Source organism: Neofelis nebulosa, chromosome 3, assembly GCF_028018385.1.
Source record: "Neofelis nebulosa isolate mNeoNeb1 chromosome 3, mNeoNeb1.pri, whole genome shotgun sequence".
Taxonomy (NCBI): Eukaryota; Metazoa; Chordata; class Mammalia; order Carnivora; family Felidae; genus Neofelis; species Neofelis nebulosa.
Genome location: NC_080784.1, coordinates 162,587,165 through 162,608,275, shown reverse-complemented (window position 1 = coordinate 162,608,275; position 21,111 = coordinate 162,587,165). Strand labels below are relative to the sequence as shown.

The 21,111-nt window shown below is 36.7% G+C and overlaps 1 protein-coding gene across 6 annotated transcripts in view; it reads right to left on the bottom strand.

The window, feature by feature from the left end:
• Positions 1-21,111, bottom strand: part of NMU (neuromedin U) — a 182,537-nt gene that overhangs the window by 44,152 nt on the left and 117,274 nt on the right. For 5 of the 6 annotated variants that reach the window (XM_058722552.1, XM_058722553.1, XM_058722554.1 and 2 more), the window contains one exon: positions 1,663-1,769. In XM_058722552.1, the coding sequence (XP_058578535.1) occupies positions 1,663-1,705 (43 nt within the window). In that variant the 5' untranslated portion in view covers positions 1,706-1,769. Of the gene's footprint in view, positions 1-1,662; positions 1,770-1,848; positions 1,974-21,111 lie in introns of those variants that run through there. The other variant, XM_058722556.1, reaches the window with a different exon arrangement.

Sequence of the window (21,111 nt, the reverse complement as noted above, 5' to 3'; positions counted from 1 at the left end):
AATTTCAATCAGTTGAAGGCAGAATCTTTTCTTTGTTCTTTAAGTTGCAATTAAAATATGAATACGTACTAATGAGAGATTTATTAGATTTTCTTGGCATATTTATGAATCACATCAGGGCAAAGCTGGCAGAAAAACAAACACTTCCAGACATATGAGGTTTTATAAAAACAGAACCTAAAATTAAATGATAGCTATAAAAATAAAAGGGCAGATAAAGTAAATTTTATTATTTCTACATAGCAAATTGTATAACCATTTTTGAATCACTGGATTGGTTTCCAATCTATTTAAAAATGAATCAAACCATTATTGTATTTTCTAAAGATACCTGGCTTTTATGAAAAGATACACAATTTCCTTACATAGGCATGTTCAAATAAAAAATCTTATTGCATTTGGTCAAAGATAATTGAAAGAAATAAAGAGGGAAAAATGGTATAATTTAATCTTTTAAAAAATGTTAAAATAATCATAAGAGACCTGGAGTGAGCTTCTGAATATAAAAATAAGTGACCTTTCAGTATCATAAAGGAGTAATCACTACTTGTTTTATCTGTAGTGTCTCTAATAATTTTAGCTCTGATTTTTAAGTGGGCCATGCACATATGAAATGCTGAAAGTTGTATATATATATGTATATCATACTGCTCTACATTAAATACTAGTTGATATTATTTTAAGACATTTCTGGAAAGAATAAAATTAGCCAATGTTGCATCTTTGTTCATTTGTAATCAAATCCCCTTTTTCTCAAAAATTAGTCATGGGTCCTTTTTCTATGTTGTCACCCATTAATACGATTTCAGATAGAAACTATGTTCAATCTTCCTGAGTTTCGACCCTAATTTAAGAATTTTAAAACAGCTTACAGGGACAAAGGAGTAGACAAGATAATATATTTGCTTCTTAGAGAAAACTGAAAAATAAAGGTAAGGCAATCACTACCTTAACTGAGTAGGTTTCCGAGCAGGTCACCCCTGGTATTCTCTGTCATGACATCTATATGTTTAATGTCTATTGGCTCAATTGCCAACGGTTGATTTGTGGCAATTGTCATTGGTCAATTAAAACCTACTTGAACTTCTTTTTCTCACCCTTCTATCCCCTTGTACTTTCTTTCTCTTAAAATATATCAAGGACTTGCCTCCAACTCCTGTCCTGTCCTTCCACATCATTAATTCTATACTGGGCAAAGCATTGGAGGCAGATAAGATGCTGCCTTATCGATGATGTCTTCCTTCCCTGATCACTTGACAATAAACAGCACTCTTCTTCCTCTCAGCACTTCCTATCTCCTTGACACAGCTTTACTTTTTCTCCTTAGCACTTACTACCATACTACCACCTGATAGACCATACTAGATAATCTGTTAGCATAGTTGCTGGTTTGATTACAGTTATCTCCCTTTATAAGAAAGAGAGTCCCAAGTCAGGATTTTTAATCTCCTTTATCATTTGAAGAACACTTATTTTATATTCACTTTCATATTGTTCTATTGTCTCTAGTTCTTGGTGTTGTTAAGAGTGCTTGGCACATAGTGGGCACTAAAAATATATATAAATGAATAAAGGAAATAATCTGATTTATAAAACTTTTTATTTATAATATTATACAACTTCAAGCATATATTTACTATATAAATGGTGATACACCCTTACCTTTTATGGAAATGATGAAGAGAACTTGCACTGTATAAAGCATTGCTTAGAATCATCCTGGGTTCTATTCCCTATTCTGTTCTATTCAGTTTGAGAGACTTCAGAACCTAGAATCTTAAAAAAAATTCAATAAACATGGTAGAAAATAAAAATAAATGTAGAAATCTTGTTTGGAACCGGAATTACCTAACCAGGGGAGCAAGAATTCTTGGAGGCAGCATGATCTCAGGACTGAGAGCTTGAGCAGTGAAGTGGACAAACTGGCTTTGAGTCACGGCAGCACCACCTGCTGGCTGGAAGACCTGGGATAACAACTGACCTTTGAAAGGTCAAGTTTTTATTATTCCTAAGAGCGTATAATTTTTTTGCCCGCACAACATCACTTCCTTTGAAAAACCAAGCTTTCCCTCTTCTGTGAGAATCTCACACAATTCAAGGGTCAATCCCTGGATTAGCACAGGGTCTATGGCAAAGGCTTCCTCTTTTTCTGTGAGTCTGACATATAAAGACCATGTGAGTTACATGGAGAGAGGCTATCTTAGAATGATACCAAGTAGTGATGAGAAATGGAGAGAGAGAAAAAAAAGAGAAGAGACTGAATTGTTACACATGCTGGCATTCAGTTGTACCTGAAGCCAGGTCCATCCCTTGGAGTTCAGAATTAGGAAAATCAAAATTTTCCATTTTTATTTTGTTTAAGTTGGGTTTCTAAAAATTTCAGTAGTGACTGGCACAAAATAGGTGCACAATAAAGTTTTACTGTGTTGGTGATGATAAACAAATAGAGGAGGAAAAGACGTCTTCAAATAGAAGAGAGGGTTTTGAAAACTTCTAAAGTTTTGTTCCATTTTTTAAAAAATTCACAATGAAGGGTGGCAATGTTGAGAATGGGAAGAATGGACATTTTTTTAAAAAAAGGAGAATTCATTTTCTTCCATGAAACTTTCAAGACCTAGACCCACCAATTCTTTGGGAAGGCAGAAGAAGGATGTGGGACAAACTAATACAACGGTCTTTTGCCATCCAGACTTCTCAATAAGCGCATGGCTCTAGCACCCATAACTTTTTTTAACTTCTTATTTTGAAATAATTATAGATTACATGTTTTCACAAAAAAAGTATACAAAAATCCTACGTGTCCTTTGTTTAGTTTCCCCCAAAGGCAGCATCTTGCATAACTATTGTAAAATATTAAATCAGGAAAGTGACATTAGTACAATCCATAGGGCTTATTCAGATATTGCCAGTTTGACATGGACTCATCTAACCACCACCAGAATCGAAACAGAACAATTCCATCACCACAAGCCTCCCTATGCTACCCTTTTATAGCCATACCCACCCCTTAGTCTCATTGTGATCCCTAGCAACCATCTGTTCATCCTCTATATTGTTATTTTAAACATGTTACATAATTGGAATTATATAGCATGTTACTTTGGATAATGGCATCTTTTAAACACAATAATTTCCTTGAGATCCATCCAAGCTGTGTATATATCATTAGTTTGTTCCTTTTATGATATTCTATTTAACCATTCAACTGTTGAAGGACATCCAGTTTAGGATTATTATGAATAAAGCTGCTATGGACATTTGTGTGCAAGTTTTTGTGTTGACATAACTTTTCACTTCTCTGGAATGCCCAAGCTTCTTTAATTTTTATAAGAGATTAACAAACTATTTTCTAAAGTGCTGTACCATATTACTTTCCCATGAGCAATGAGTGATAGTTTCTCTGTATCTTTTCTAGTATTTAGTGTTATCAATATCTTTTATTTTAGCTTTTATTTCTAATGGGTGTATAGCGATATCTTCTTGTGGTTTTAACGTACACCTCCCTAATAGCTATTGATGTTGGGCATCTTTTCATTTGTCTATTTGCCATCTGTATATCTTCTTCAATGAAATGTGTATTCATGTCTTTTGTCCATTTTTCCAGTTAGATTTTTTTTTTTTTACTGTTGGGTTTTAAAAGTTCTTTATATATTCTAGATACAGGGTCCTATGTTGAATATGTAATTCACAAATATTTCCTTTCAGTCTGTAGCTTGGCTTTCCATCCTCTTCACAAGACCTTTCATGGAGGAAAAGTTTTAATTTTTAAAAAAAAATTTTATTTTAAGTAAACTCCATGCCACACATGGGGCTTGAACTCACAGCCCCAAAGTCAAGAGTTGCATGCTCTACTGGTGCCAGCCAGGAACCCCACAGAATTTTAATTTTGTTTTAATTTTGATGAGGTCCAACTTATCACATTTTTCCTTTTATGGATCATGCTTTTGGTATCACATCTGAAAGGAAGTTTTCATTTAGCTCTAAGTTCTGAATATTTCTCCTATGTTTTTTCCTAAAACTTTTGTAGTTTTATATTTTATATTTGAGTCTGTGATTAATTTTAAGTTAAATTTTACATAAGGTGTAAGGTTTAAGTCAAGGTTTTGTCCAGTTGGATGGATGGATGGGTGGATGGATGTCCAATTGCTCCTGCACCATTTTTTGAAAAGGCTCTCATAAACTTTAAGAACATTAAGTTACCTTTGATTGTATTTTCATCCTTTTGGTATTATTTTCAAAGCTATTTAGAAAGTAGGATAACCACTTTTATTCAAAAGTCACTTTAGGATAATCTGGTTTGTGTTGATTTGATTTTATTGTATTTGTAGCCTCTGAAAGTCATTTTTGTTGACAGATCAATTGCATCTCATTACATTTCAGGAAAAGGAACAGCAGTGTCCTAACCCACCCCTCCCACAAGAGCACACTTAGAAATTCTCTGACCTTTTCCAAACCAGGAAAAATTGCTGCTTGTAAAAGTAATACCCAAACCTCAAGGTTCCCATTATTTAACATAGTTTCTTCTTCCTCAGCAAGACCTGGCATTTACATGGGCGTTAATGAGATTGCAGAAAGATCAATGCCTCAAGTGGTACATGGAAACTGTTTTCAAAAAACCCTCCCATGGAGTAAGTCAGCTTGCAACAAGAGTAGATCAAAACATATGCTGGGACATGACTTCATTTTCAAGAAAACATACTCAGTTTACAACCTGAAAATGTCAAAGGAGAGACCTGTACAATCCTTCTGTTAACTGGAAAATTACTGGAAAGTGAGTATGGATCTGTGCGTGGAATAATTCAGTATCTTTCCCCGTGAAACCAACACAAAGATTTTTGCAATCCTCAGGAAAATTTGAGCAGGTTTGCATATACCCTAGAGAAAGAAGTCAATCCCTCAGAAGACAAGTGATAGTACACAAAAGCTCCTGCTCACATGTGTATGCTTTTCCTAATTACGTCTTAGGTATGACCATGATAGAATAGAATCAGATGGTATGCTTGGGGCTTCAAAATTCAATATGGTTGTATTACTAAGATTTATAGCTACAAATTTGACCATTTCCTCAGGATTATATGCCTGTGGAATACGAATACGAATACGAACACTAATACTAGATAATGTATTTTACATATATTATTTCACTGAAGAAGAGACAGTCGCATAAAATACACCAAAATGGTGATTGTGGTTGTTTTTACTTTATTTTCTCTCACTTTCATGTATTGTACAATGTGGTTAAATTACTCTTATAATTGGAAATACATGTACATATTATAAGATCATCAAGCTATATGTTGAATACTTTGCATTTTATTATATACATAAATTATTTCTCAGAAAGGTACTAAAGACAGAGTAAATGAAATGCATGTGCAAAACACACTACCAATAAATCAGTTTTGTTAGTTTTTTTTGAGGCAAAAAAAAAAAAGACTTGAGAGACATACCAATTAAGGGCAATGTGTGGAATTTGTTTAAATACCAATTTAATGTTTATTTTTGAGAGAGACAGAGACAGAATGTGAGTGGGCTGGGGCAGAGAGAGAGGGAGGCACAGAATCTGAAGCAGGCTTCAGGCTCTGAGCTATCAGCACAGAGCCTGACGTGGGGCTCGAACTCACAAGCTGTGAGATCATGACCTGAGCTGAAGTTGGATGCTCAACCAACTGAGCCACCCAGGCACCCCTGTTTAGATACCAATTTAAACAAATCACTTACATATAAACTTTTTTAATGTTTATTTATTTATTTATTTATTTACTTATAGAGAGAGAGAAAGACAGAGACAGAGACAGAGAGCAGAGGGGTGGGGGCAGAGAGAGAAGGAGACACAGAATCTGAAGGAGGCTCCAGGCTCTGAGCTGTCAGCACAGAGCCTGATGCGGGGCTTGAACTCACAGACTGCGAGATAATGACCTGAGACAAAGTCAGACGCTCGACCGACTGAACCACCCAGGCACCCCCAAATCACTTATATATAAATAAACAATTAGGGGGTTCAGAACTGAATATTTGGTAGTATTAAGGAATTATTATATTTTTAGTGAATATATAATTTACTTACAACAAAACACATAGATCTCAAGTGTTCAGTATGTCAAATTTTAACAATTGTATCTCCTTTAACAATTTGGATATCTACCACCCAAAACAACATGTAGATGTAGATGTAGATGTAGATGTAGGACATTCTCATCATCCCATAAAGTTTCCTCCTATTCCTTTGCAGACAATAATCCCCCACTCTTACCTCAGGGCAACCAATTTCTCACTTCTGGCACCATTGATTAATTTTGCCTATTCTTGGACTTTGTGTGAAAAGAACGTACATGAAAATGCTCTTTTGTATATGACTTCTTTTATGTATCATTACATTCACCCACTCTGAGTATACAGTTGAATGACTTTTAGTAAATTTTCCTAGATGTGCAATTACATTAATCTAGTTTTAGTATATTTTCATCAGCTGAATAAGATCCTTCATGCTCATTTTCATATAATTCCCACACCCACACCTGATACAGGCAACTACTGATCTATTTTCATCTCACACATTTGCCTTTTCTCGAAAATCCAAAAAATGTAAATTGAATCATACAGTGTGTGGTCCTTTGTGTCTGGCTTCTTTCACTTAGCACAATATTTTTGAGTTTCATTAATATAGTAGCATAGATCTTTACCTCATTCCCTTTTTGGCTAGATAATATTCCATTGTGTGGACATACCTTATTTTATCCATTCATTTCTTCAATCCATTCATTTGTTGATGAGTATTTGGGGTTGTTTCTATTTTTTGACTAGCAGGAAAAATGCTGCTATGAACACTTACACTTGAGACTTTGTTTTCACTTATGTTTTCATTTATCTTGAGTAGATAAGTAGAAGATGAATTACTGCATCATATGATATATTTATGTTTCACTTTTTAAGAAACAGTCAAACTGGGGCACCTGGGTGGTTAAGTTGGTTAAGTGCCCAACTGGATTTTGGCTCAGGTCATGATCTCATGGTTTGTGAGGGGATTCTCTCACTCCTCTCTCTCTGCCCCTCTCCCCAACTCTACTCTCCCCCTCTCTCAAAATAAATTAAACAAAAAAAAAACAGTCAAACTATTTTCCAAAGTGGTACATGATTTTACATTCCCACGAGCAATGTATGAGGATTTTAGTTTTTTCATATCCTTGCCAACATTTGTTATTGTCTTTTTGATTACAGTTATTCTAATGGGCATATATCAAAACGTTGTTGAACTCCAACAATATTGTTGCGTATATTAGTATTTCATTCCCATTTGTGTCTCAGTAGCATTATATTGTATGAATATTCTACTTTCTAAAAAAATTATTCTTCTGTTTATGGATAGTTGAATGGTTTCGAGTTTGAGAACTTATGAATTTGCACAAGTTTTTTTGTGCATATATGTTTTTGTTTTCTTGGGGGTAAATTCCTGGGAATGAATTTGCTAGGTTATAGTGTAGATATATATTTAACTTTATAAGAAGGTGCAAAGTCATTATGCTATTTTATAATCCTAACATCAATGTATGAAAGTTCTAGTTCTCCATACACTCACCAGCTTTTGGTATCAATCTTTCTTTGTTTTAGCTTCCCTAAAATTATTATTCATGAAGATGATAATGGCATTGGAGTCATATGTTTTTTAATGTGCTTATATTTTAGAGATATTTAGATATTTTTATAAATGAAATTAAATACTATCTGGAATTTAATTCATAATAATCCAGTTGGTGGGAGGGACAGGAATTAAGGTTGAATTAGATGAAACAAGAGGCCATGAGTTGATGGTTTTGTAGCTGGGAAATGAATATCTGAGTGCTCATTGAACTTTTTCTCTAATCCTGTGTGCTTGAAATATTCATTATAAAATGGAAAAAAAGTTAAGAGTTGAAAAAATGTATGTGTACATTTTTTTTTAATGAACCAAATATTTAAGCTGTTGAACCAGTCATTGTATTTCATTATGGCACAACTATAATCTCTTTCTTAGGTATTACTTAGCAAATAACTGCCTCACAGCCCTAAAAGATAATAAAGTATCAATGTCTTATACACAATTTCTCCTTAAAAACTATCCTTGATGCATGTGGTATAAAAACAAGCAAACAAAACACTATCCTTCTTGTAGTAGAGAATATCATTGTTAAACTCACTAATATAACTCCCTTATTGTCCCATAATTTGATTATCCCAGAGAGAAATAAGTCTTAAGAGTGAGGAAATGCTAGCCATTTAGAGCTTTTTTTAAATTTATTTACTAACTCAGGTAGTTCTGATACAGATTAATTCTTTTTTTTAATGTTTTTATTTTATTTTTGAGAGAGAGAGAGAGAGAGACAGAGTGGGAGTGCGGAAGGGGCAGACAGAGAGGGAGACACATTATCTGAAGCAGGCTCCAGGTTCTGAGCTGCCAGCACAGAGCCTGACTTGGGGCTCAAACTCACGGACAGTGAAATCATGACCTGAGCTGAAGTTGGAGGCTTAACTGACTGAGCCACTCAGGTGCCCCCAGACTAATTCTTATGAGATTTTGATGTTATCAGTAGTACCGTTTAAGAAAAATGGAGAATCTACCAGAGAGAAAATAGAATTCATAAACAACTCAACTTTTCTTTTCCTCTGAGCACTTTGATTATCCCAGGAATATGGAAAACTACGTAAAGACATTGTAATCAAATTTTATTAAATCATTAGCAGTATTTTCAATCTCTTAAGGAGACTAAATAACTTGCTCACATAATAGATGAGTAAATGAGAAAGAAACATTATCTTTGTATACAGACTTCTAAAGTATTGTTTTTGTAATTATTTGCTAGAAGTTAGTTTTTATATTTATTAGTCATACCACAACTGCCAACTATTAGCATTCTCATCTATAATGGTTGCCATTTTTAAAAACCACAGTAAGGACAGTCCAAAAAGGATATCATCTAGACCTAGTCATACAAGATAACTGATCTTTCTTATTATGTCAGAGGACAGCTCAGAGAAAATAATTCATTCTAAGTATCATCTCTAAGAATTATTAACATTCTCTTGGGACAGAGAAGGGTCCTGTCGCCTCTTAGTATGTTTGACAGCCAGACTTTCATTTCCAGGTACACAGAGTACTCATTTCAAACTTATAAAGATATCAAGTGGATAGTGTCTCTTTTCTTCCCAGGGTTTGATTGATTAATGCTGTGACTTTCTACTTCATGAGGATATGATTTCATGAGAGTCATTTTAATTCCCTAAGTCTGAAATAGAATTGAAGTGCTGCCTTTTTCGTTATTAATTGCAAAATCTTAAAATTCACTTGACTCCTTTTTGAATCTTATATACCAAAAATGACATTCTCCGGGCCTCCTAACTATTTAACTTTATCCTGTACAACTCTAGATTCATGAACTGAACTTAAGCTTGGCTGAATTTTAAGTGATTATGGTAAATGTAAATGGCTCTAGACAGTCCCCAAATCCTGTAACTCCTTAAATGAAGGACTCTTAAATATCTCAAAAGTACCTGAAATTACGTGCCTGTCATGCATTATATTAAAAATAACAACATCAGTGACATGTCTATTTCTAAGTGCCTTTTTTGTACAAGAAATACAAATAACTTAGACATGAAAATTTTAAGTTCTCATTTAATTATTTATTCTTTAAGTAAGCTTCAGGTCTGGCATGGAGCCTCACAACCCTGAGATTAAGATCTGAACTGAGATTAGGAGTTGGACACTCAATCACTGAGTCACTCAGATGCCTCCAAATGTTAAGTTTTTAAAAGTTTGCTTTATGAATGAGTTTTCTGCAGATTTAAGTATTTAACTTTCCCTTGTTTCAGTAGTCATTATCTAAAAATTATTTACTATTTTCCTCAATATCTTGGGAAAATTTTAAGTTCAAATTATTGAATTACTACATTTAATGACTACTCTTTTCAAAACTTTCCATAGATTTCTTTTTCAAGTAGAGACCTTCAAAAACACTGTTTTTTCATGACATCAAAAGTCCTAGCTAAGCTTCATATTTTATTTTTGTATTTGGACTTTTCTCACGGATGTGTCATGCCCAAGGCAAGATTCAGCTGCATATAAAGAATAAAGCATGTCTCCACATAAGTGATTAAGAGATGTTGTGAGACAGTGAAACAAACCAACAATGGTAATTTGTTCCAACTGCTTTCTGAATACTCATTTTTTTATAAGCTCTATTTAGACAGTCTCACTACTTGTAAGTGGCAACAGATTAGCTAGTAGATAAGTAACTGGGTTCACTAAAAACATATTAAATTTTGTGAGGGAATTATTTTATCTAGTGAGATTCACAAGTTTTTAGTTTTTATAAGATCTCAAAAATCCATCCTGTGGAATGTCAAGGGTCCGCAGAATTACTATACCTATTTTATAGATGAGAAAAGTGAAGTTCAGGGAAGGTAGGTGACTTTCTCTAATCTGATTCAAACCAGATCTGTCTAAGACGAAAACATTTCCTTTCCACCATATGTGGGGCCTTTCAGCACTGACACTGAGCAAACATTCTGGGCATGGGTGATATTTGCCCTTTTTAATACAAGCTTGAGCTATAAAATGAAAATAATAAGAGTCCACAAACTCATAACTACAATTTTAAAATCCAAAAAACCTCAAGATAGTTTTCATAACTCATTTGGCAGTGAAACCTGACATAAGCTAAATTAATTTGGTAGCAAAATTTGGCCTGAAATGTAAAGACTACTCATAGCCATTTATTTATATCATTTATAACATTTATATCATTTATACCATTTAGTGTGAATTTCCAACATTTTGTGGTGTAAATATTTATTTATTCATTGTAGGATTCTTTCCCAGACCAAATGGCAGTTGTTTTGTAATACATTGTAAATATGTGGTATTACTTTTAAAAACCTAAAAAAGATAAGGTGCTGAGGGAAGATGGCGGCATAGGAGGACACTGGGCTCACCTCATCCTGCTGATCACTTAGATTCCACCCACATCTGCCTAAATAACCCAGAACTGCCAGAAGACTAGCAGAACAGACTCTCCAGAGCCAAGCTAGACAAGAGGCCCAGGGAAGAGGGTAGGAAGGACGGAGAGGTGGTGCGCGCTACATGGACTGGCGGGAGGGAGCCAGGGCGGTGGAGGGGCAGCCTGCCCAGCAAGGCAGAGCCCCCGAGTCTGACTTGCAAAGGCGGAGGGGCCAGACGGAGTGAGTTCTGACAGACAGCGGGACTTAACATCTGGAATGTTAAAAGTCAACAGCTCTGCTCGGGGAGTGGGAGGGCTAGAGGACAACGGGAGGGAGAGTTGTTGAGCCCCGGAAGACAGAGCTCAGCTCTGCAGGAAACAAAGGCACTGGCAAGCGCCATCTCCCTCCCCCATCCCCCAGTCAAAATCCCAAAGGGAACCAGTTCCTGTCACCGAACTTGCTAGCACCGGGCAAACACCCAACGCAGTGCTTCTGAGGATCCATCCTTCCAACGGGTCTGTCTCCCTCCTGGTGCTGCGGGGCCCCTCTTGCAGGGGCAAAGCGAGGCAAAGAGAGCTAAGCCTGCCCCTCCCACCCCTATGCACCCTGTGGATCCACCTCGGCTAATATGCCAGATCCCATCAAAGCAGCACCACAAGCCTGGCAGTGTGCAAGTAGACCAGACGGGGGCCACACCACTCCACAGTGAGTCCTGCCCCTGGGAGAGGGGAAGATAAGGTACACACCAGTCTGACTGTGGCCCCAACGGCGGGCTGGGGACAGGCATCAGGTCTGACTGTGGCCCTGCCCACCAACACAAGTTACTCCAGACAGCACAGGGGAAGTGCCCTGTAGTTCCGTGCCACCCCAGGGACTATCCAAAATGACAAAATGGAAGAATTCTCCTCAAAAGAAACGCCAGGAAGTAGCGACAGCTAACAAATTGGTCAAAAACTATTTAAGCAATATAACGGAACAAGAATTTAGAATAATAGTCATAAAATTAATCACTGGGCTTGAAAAAAGTATAGATGACAGCAGAGAATCTATTGCTACAGAGATCAAGGGACTAAGAAATAGTCAGGAGGGGCTAAAAAATGCTATAAATGAGGTGCAAAATAAAATGGAGGCGACCACAGTTTGGATTGAAGAGGCAGGGGAGAGAATAGGTGAATTAGAAGATAAAATTATGGAAAAAGAGGAAGTTGAGAAAGAGATAAAAAAAATCCAGGAGTATGAGGGGAGAATTAGAGAACTAAGTGATGTGATGAAACACAATAATATCTGTATAATAGGAATTCCAGAAGAGGAAGAGAGAGAGAAAGGGGCTAAAGATGTACTTGAACAAATCATAGCTGAGAACTTCCCTGATCTGGGGAAGGAAAAGGCATTGAAATCCAAGAGGCACAGAGAACTCCCTTCAGACATACCTCGAATTGATTTTCTTCACGACATATAGTGACACTGGCAAAATACAAGGATAAAGAGAAAATTGTGAAAGCAGCTAGGGATAAACATGCTCTAACATACAAAGGGAGACCCATAAGACTAGTGACAGGCTTATCTACTGAAACTTGGCAGGCCAGAGGAATGACAGGAAATCGTCAATGTGATGAACAGAAAAAATATGCAGCCAAGAATCCTTTATCCAGCAAGTCTGTCATTCAGAATAGAAAGAGAGATAAAGGTCTTCCCAAACAAACAAAAACTGAAGGAATTCATCACCACTAAACCAGCCCTACAAGAGATCCTAAGGGGGATTCTGTGAGTAAAATGTTGCAAGGACCACAAAGTACCAGAGACATCACTACAAGCATGAAACCTACAGACATCACAATGACTCTAAACCCGTATCTTTCAATAATAACACTGAATGCAAATGGACTAACCGCTCCATCCAAAAGACATAGGGTATCAGAATGGATAAAAAACAAGACTCATCTATCTTCTGTCTACAAGAGACTCATTTTAGACCTGAGGACACCTTCAGATTGAAAGTGAGGGGATGGAGAACTATTTATCATGCTACTGGAAGTCAAAAGAAAGCTGGAATAGCCATACCTATACCAGACAAACTAGACTTTAAATTAAAGGCTGTAACAAGAGATGAAGAAGGGCATTTTATTATAATTACAGGGTCTATCCATCAGGAAGAGCTAACAATTATAAATGTCTATGCACCAAACATGGAAGTCCCCAAATATATAAAACAATTAATCACAAACATAAGCAACCTTATTGATAAGAACGTGGTAATTGCAGGGGACTTTAATACTCCACTGACAACAATGGATAGATCATCTAGACACAGGATCAATAAAGAAACAAGGGCCCTGAATGATACATTGGAACAGATGGAATTGACAGATATTATTTAGAACTCTGCATCCCAAAGCAACAGAATATACTTTTTTCTCGAGTGCACATGGAACATTCTCCAAGATAGATCACATACTGGGTCACAAAACAGCCCTTCATAAGTATAAAAGAATTGAGATCATACCATGCATACTTTCAGACCACAATGCTATGAAGCTTGAAATCAACTACAGGAAAAAGTCTGGAAAACCTCCAAAAGCATGGAGGTTAAAGAACACCCTACTAAAGAATGAATAGGTCAACCAGACAATCAGAGAAGAAATTTTAAAATATATGGAAACAAATGACAATGAAAATACAATAATCCAAATGCTTTGGGATGCAGCGAAGGCAGTCCTGAGAGGAAAATACATTGCAATCCAGGCCTATCTCAAGAAACAAGAAAAATCCCAAATACAAAATCTAACAGCACACCTAACGGAAATAGAAGCAGAACAGCAAAGACACCCCAAACCCAGCAGAAGAAGAGAAATAATAAAGATCAGAGCAGAAATAAACAATATAGAATCTAAAAAAACTGTAGAGCAGATCAACGAAACCAAGAGTTGATTTTTTGAAAAAATAAACAAAATTGATAAACCTCTAGCCAGGGTTCTCAAAAGAAAAGGGAGATGACCCAAATAGATAAAATCATGAATGAAAATGGAATTATTACAACCAATCCCTCAGAAATAAAGCAATATCAGGGAACACTATGAAAAATTATATGCCAACAAACTGGACAACCTGGAAGAAATGGACAAATTTCTAAGCACCCACACACTTCCAAAACTCAAACAGGAAGAAATAGAAAACTTGAATAGACCCATAACCAGCAAAGAAATTGAATCAGTTATCAAAAATCTCCCAACAAATAACAGTCCAGGACCAGATGGCTTCCCAGGGGAATTCCATCAGACATTTAAAACAGAGATAATACCTATCCTTCTCAAGCTATTCCAAGAAATAGAAAGGGAAGGAAAACTTCCAGACTCATTCTATGAAGCCAGCATTACTTTGATTCCTAAACCAGACAGAGACCCAGCAAAAAAAGAGAACTATAGGCCAATATCTCTGATGAATATGGATGCAAAAATTCTCAATAAGATACTAGCAAATCGAACTCAACAGCATATAAAAAGAATTATTCACCATGATCAAGTGGGATTCATTCTTGGGATGCAGGGCTGGTTCAACATTCGCAAATCAATCAGCGTGAGACATCACATTAATAAAATAAAAGATAAGAACCACATGATCCTGTCAATCCATGCAGAAAAAGCATTTGACAAAATTCAGCATCCTTTTTTAATAAAAACCCTCTGGAAAGTCGGGATAGAAGGAACATACTTAAACATCATAAAAGCCACTTATGAAAAGCCCACAGCTAACATCATCCTCAATGGAGAAAAACTGAGAGCTTTCCCTCTGAGATCAGGAACACGACAGGGATGTCCACTCTCACCGCTGTTGTTTAACATAGTGTTGGAAGTGCTAGCATCAGCAATCAGACAACAAAAGGAAATCAAAGGCATCAAAATTGGCAAAGATGAAGTCAAGCTTTCACTTTTGCAGATGACGTGATATTATACATGGAAAACCCGATAGACTCCACCAAAAGTCTGCTAGAACTGATACATGAATTCAGCAAAGTCACAGGATACAAAATCAATGTACAGAAATCAGTTGCATTCTTATACACTAACAATGAAGCAACAGAAAGACAAATAAAGAAACTGATCCCATTCACAATTGCACCAAGAAGCATAAAATACCTAGGAAATAAACCTAACCAAAGATGTAAAACATCTCTATGCTGAAAACTATAGAAAGCTTATGAAGGAAATTGAAGAAGATATAAAGAAATGGAAAAATATTCTGTGCTCATGGATTGGAAGAATAAATATTGTTAAAATGTCAATACTACCCAAAGCTATCTACACATTCAATGCAATCCCAATCAAAATTGCACCAGCATTCTTCTTGAAGCTAGAACAAGCAATCCTAAAATTCATATGGAACCACAAAAGGCCCTGAATAGCCAAAGTAATTTTGAAGAAGACCAAAGCGGAAGGCATCACAATCCCAGACTTTAGCCTCTACTACAAAGCTGTCATCATCAAAACAGCATGGTATTGGCACAAAAACAGAATGTTTTGGACCAATGGAACAGAATAGAGACTCCAGAATTGGACCCACAAAAGTATGGCCAAGTAATCTTTGACAAAGCAGGAAAGAATATCCAATGGAAAAAAGACAGTCCCTTTAACAAATGGTGCTGGGAGAACTGGACAGCAACATGCAGAAGAATGAAACTAGACCACTTTCTTACACCATTCACAAAAATAAACTAAAAATGGATAAAGAACCTGAATGTGAGACAGGAAACCATCAAAACCCTAGAGGAGAAAGCAGGAAAAAACCTCTCTGACTTCAGTTGCAGCAATTTCTTACTTGATACATCCCCAAAGGCAAGGGAATTAAAAGCAAAAATGAACTACTGGGACTTCTTGAAGATGAAAAGGTTCTGCACTGCAAAGGGAAACAATCAACAAAACTAAAAGGCAACCAATGGAATGGGAAAAGATATTTGCAAATGACAATCAAAGGGCTAGTATCCAAAATCTATAAAGAGCTCACCAAACTCCACACCCCAAAAAACAAATAATCCAGTGAAGAAATGGGCAGAAAACATGAATAGACACTTCTCTAAAGAAGACATCCAGATGGCCAACAGGTACATGAAAAGGTGCTCATCAGGGTCCTCATCAGGGAAATACAAATCAAAACCACACTCAGATACCACCTCACGCCAGTCAGAGTGGCTAAAATGAACAAATCAGAACACTATAGATGCTGGTGAGGATGTGGAGAAACGGGAATCCTCTTGCGCTGTTGGTGGGAATGCAAACTGGTGCAGCTGCTCTGGAAAACAGTGTGGAGGTTCCTCAAAAAATTAAAAATAAATCTACCCTATGACCCAGCAATAGCACTACTAGGAATTTACCCAAGGGATACAGGAGTGCTGATGCAGAGGGGTACTTGTACCCCAATATTTATAGCAGCACTTTTAACAATAGCCAAATTATGGAAAGAGCCTAAATGTCCATCAACTGATGAATGGATAAAGAAGTGTGGTTTATATACACAATGGAATACTATGTGGCAATGAGAAAGAATGAAATATGGCCCTTTGTAGCAACGTGGATGGAACTGGAGAGTGTTATGCTAAGTGAAATAAGTCATTCAGAGAAAGACAGATACCATATGTTTTTACTTTTATGTGGATCTTGAGAAACTTAACAGAAGACCATGGGGTAGGGGAAGGAAAAAAAAAAGGTTAGAGAGGGAGGGAGCCAAAACATAAGACACTCTTAAAAACTGAGAACAAACTGAGGGTTGATGGGGGGTGGGAGGGAGGGGGTGTGTGTGATGGGTATTGAGGAGGGCACCTGTTGGGATAAGCACTGGGTGTTGTATGGAAACCAATTTGACAATAAATTTCATAATAAAAAAATAAATTAAAAAAATAAATAAAAATCACACATCCTCAAAAAATAAAAATAAAATAAAAAAATAAATAAAAACCTAAAAAATTCTGAACGGATATACATCTAGTTCCAAGGGTTTTAGACAAGGAATTATAGACCTGAATAATGAATAATAATAAGGATAACAATAACAATAACAATGATAGTAAAGGTTGAGTTCTATAATTTATCCTATCTTATTTTTTCCTTAAGATTTTATTTTACTTATTTTATTTTATTTTATTTTATTTTATTTTATTTATTTTATTTTATGTAAACTCTACACCCAACACGGAACTTGAACTCACAACCCTGAGATCAAGAGTCACATGCTCCATTAGCTGAGGCAGTCAGGTGACCCTCACATTGTACTTTTTTATAAAATAATTTTTACAAAATAATTATATATATATACATATATATATAAATACTTCCTATCTTCTTTAAATAGGTTTGCCCTCATTATCTATTTATAAGGCAGGGAAAATGTGACCGAACTCTTGACTTCATGAAATTTTTTGGATAAATGCATATTAGACATCAAACTGAGTTTTAACTTCTTTTTTTTTTTTTTTTTAATTTTTTTTTTTTCCCACGTTTTTATTTATTTTTGGGACAGAGAGAGACAGAGCATGAACGGGGGAGGGACAGAGAGAGAGGGAGACACAGAATCGGAAACAGGCTCCAGGCTCTGAGCCATCAGCCCAGAGCCTGACGCGGGGCTCGAACTCACGGACCGTGAGATCGTGACCTGGCTGAAGTCGGACGCTTAACCGACTGCGCCACCCAGGCGCCCCGAGTTTTAACTTCTTAAATAGGAAATTACTTCAACTAGAAATAGAGAATGCTATTTTGTATACATGGGTATATGTATGTGTGTGTGTGTGTTTCTTTTTTCTGAGCTTTTCTTAAATCTAAGCCTCTCTGGTGATTTTATTTAAATAGGGATGGCATTACATTTTTACTTTGTTCTGTTAATATATTTAGACAACTGTAATAAATTAAGGGTCTTAGTGACCAGTGTTATGAAACTGCTTAGGATTCCAGCAGATACTAAGAAAATGAAAAGGGTATAATTCTCATGTAAGCATAAAAATGTTTCTTTGTCTCATAAATTACAGATGATCAGTTGTACATATTTAATCTAGAGATTACTTCCTAGAAAGTTTTAAATTTAAATCAAGTTTTCAAATATTAGTTGTTTTCTAGCTCAGTAGTTTTCAATCTCCTTTTTCCACCTCAAAACCCCTTGAGGATAGAGCTTATTCCCTTCAGTAACAGCAAATAACAAAATAAATTATTATTTATACAACCAGCAACCATTCCCATGCCTGGGGTCCAGCAGAGCCAGACAGTTTGAGTTTTAACAATCATCCAACACATTTAATATATTTCTTTTTACATGTTCTGGATGCTTACTTCCTACAGCTTGCACTTTGCTGGCCTACATTGCAGGCCTAGGGTGAAAGGAATCTAGAATGGACAGAAGAGGTAGATAATAAATATCAGCTATAGCCTTGAGACTATGTGCAGCGGTAGTGACTGTAGTTTGTCCCATTAACCTTCCTGAATTGAGTCTTTTGTAGAGATTGTGGCCAGCCACTATCTTGAGGGTCCTGGACTGGACTTAATGCAGGGCAACAAATGGATCTTGTGGTGCAAGGGGTGGACTATAATAAACATTTCTTGTGCTCAGCCTTACATGCTTTCAGTCATCTTTCATTCCAGCCATTACCATGGCAACCAGCTTTGCCCAGCTCTGACACCACCCTGCCTAGGCTCTGCCAATTACTTCTTGCTTTCTGCCCTGGAGCCTCTGTGATGCCTCAGGGTGAGACATACCCAGGAGTTTACAATCTAAATGCTCACAATTTAAAGGAGCTAATATCCTTCTGAAAACAGTATTATTGATGGGGAGTGGGGTGAATAAATGCTCCCACCATGCTTTAGGAAGACAGTTCTGAGAGATATTTTATAGCTCCTCAGAATGTCCCAGGAATATCAAGCCACAGGCACCTACAAAGATGATCAGCTTGATAACATGTACTTTATTTCCTTCTTTCTCTTCTGTTTTTTGGATCACTTCCCAAATAAACTCCCTCATGGGGAGATCCAGGATTAGTCTTGTCCATTACATGGTTTATCAATGGCTCCTAAGACTACACTCAGGCTTGATGATTTGCAAGAAAGACTCAACAGAACTCAGAAAAACTGATTATGGGTTACTACAGTGAGACGATCCAGATTCAAATCAGTAAATGAGAATGATGCATGGGACAAAGTCGAGGAGAAATCAGGCACAAGTTTTCAGGTGTTTCCTCCTAATGGAGTTGCATAGGGATGCACTTCATACTCTATACAATGATATGTGACAACACACATGAAATGTTGCCAGATATAGAAACTCACTCAAGCCTTGGTATCCAGGATTATTACTGCAAATCAGTCAGGTAGGCAGGAAATGCTCATAGGATGAACCTTAACTACTCAGACTCCAACTCCTCAGAGGTCAAACTGATACAACATGATCCAGGGCCTCAGGCATACAAAAACATGCTTAACAGGCAGGATATTCTAAAGGCTCAGAAATTGTCACCCAGGAGCTAGCCCAGGGCCAGTCCTATAAAGATAGGCTTTCTTTGGAATGTACAGGGTTTGAGCAACCCAACCTGCTGACTTAATCCTTTAATGCACACATGTAGTCTTTATTTCCTATCTAGAGGATAAGGTCCTGAAAGAAAAGTATATATATATATATATATACACACACACACACACACACACACACACACACACACACACAGTTCCCCCAAGTGAATACATAATTTGTTGTCCCTTTGCCAGAGTCAAAACAAATGAGCATTCCTGAATACCTGAACCTAGTTTTCTCCCAAGAACATGTTTTAAAAACACTCTGGGGTTGTGGTATTAAGATGGTTTGACATCCATGTCGACTGCATGCAGTCATTATTCACTGAGAAAAGCTCAAGGGTTCCCACTCTTGTTGACTCTCTGCTTCAAATCTGGATCAGGGTCAAGGGCAAGAATATTTTATTAGATTACAGTACCAAGGGAGAATTTCACTGTTAATGCAGAAGGGTAAAAAGTCCAACCTTTCTCAAAATCATCTTTTTGACTCTTCCTTCCATCCATGAACCCCAAACCAATTAAGTCAGAGCATCTGGAGGCGGACACCAAGATCCCAGCTGATAAGAATCCTTTTGACTTTACTTAGATGTAACCTGTTACAGCCTAGGCCTCACTCAAAGTGTGGTCCATGGACCAGCAACATTGACTTCACCTGGGAGCTTGTTAGAAATGCAGAATCTCAGGCCATACCCAGCTATCTCAGCCCCTACTCAGAACCCACATTTTAACAAGATATTTAGGTGACTTATTTGCATATTTTCAGAAGCTGTGACCTAGGCAGTAGGATTCCTCCTAGTACTCTAGGGCTCCATATGAAGGTTAGAGACCAAATCTCCACTTGTTAAGTATTCCTTGGCCTGGCATATTTCTTTCTTGTAGATGATTTGGTGAAGGATGGAATCAGGTTCCTGCCATTTTCATTTCACTCAGTCTATCATCTTTACTTAAGTTATTTGCAAGGGGTAAAGAGAGGAATGGAGAGGTGCCAGAATTGATTCTATCAATGACATCAATTTACATAATAAGATATATTAATAGTGGCTTCTCATGATGCTCAAAAAGCTTATTTTCTTACAAAGTAAGAAATAAGGTTTCAGGGAATTGGCTAAAAAATCTTCTGTGGCTTTTAATGAATGGAAGTTAGGGGGAATAAAAGGTCAGTAATTAAAATCCCATGGTCATGACACTTGGGCACTAAACTATTAAATGGTGGTCTCGGTTACAGAAAAATCTGCCCATCTCAGGTTCTCTGAGCTGACCAACCTCTGGGCCATTCCACCCGCAACAGCCTTAAAGTAGGACTTGAGGTTTTAAGATAATGGCTTACAAAACTCAGACTTTGATAATGCTGCTGATGAATCTTAGCACACATACTATGTGCTAAGCATTGTTCTAAGAGTTTTAAAAGTATCAATTCATTTAATCCTCACAATTGTTTGAGATACTATTATTATTCCTTTTATACAGGTAGGAAGACTGAGATACAGAGAGGTTATACAAATGGTAAAGGCAGGATTCAACCCAAGGTTGTCTGATATCTTCTACACAAGACAGTATAAACTTCATTGCATAGAGAATCAATATGGCAAAGGAAAAGAGA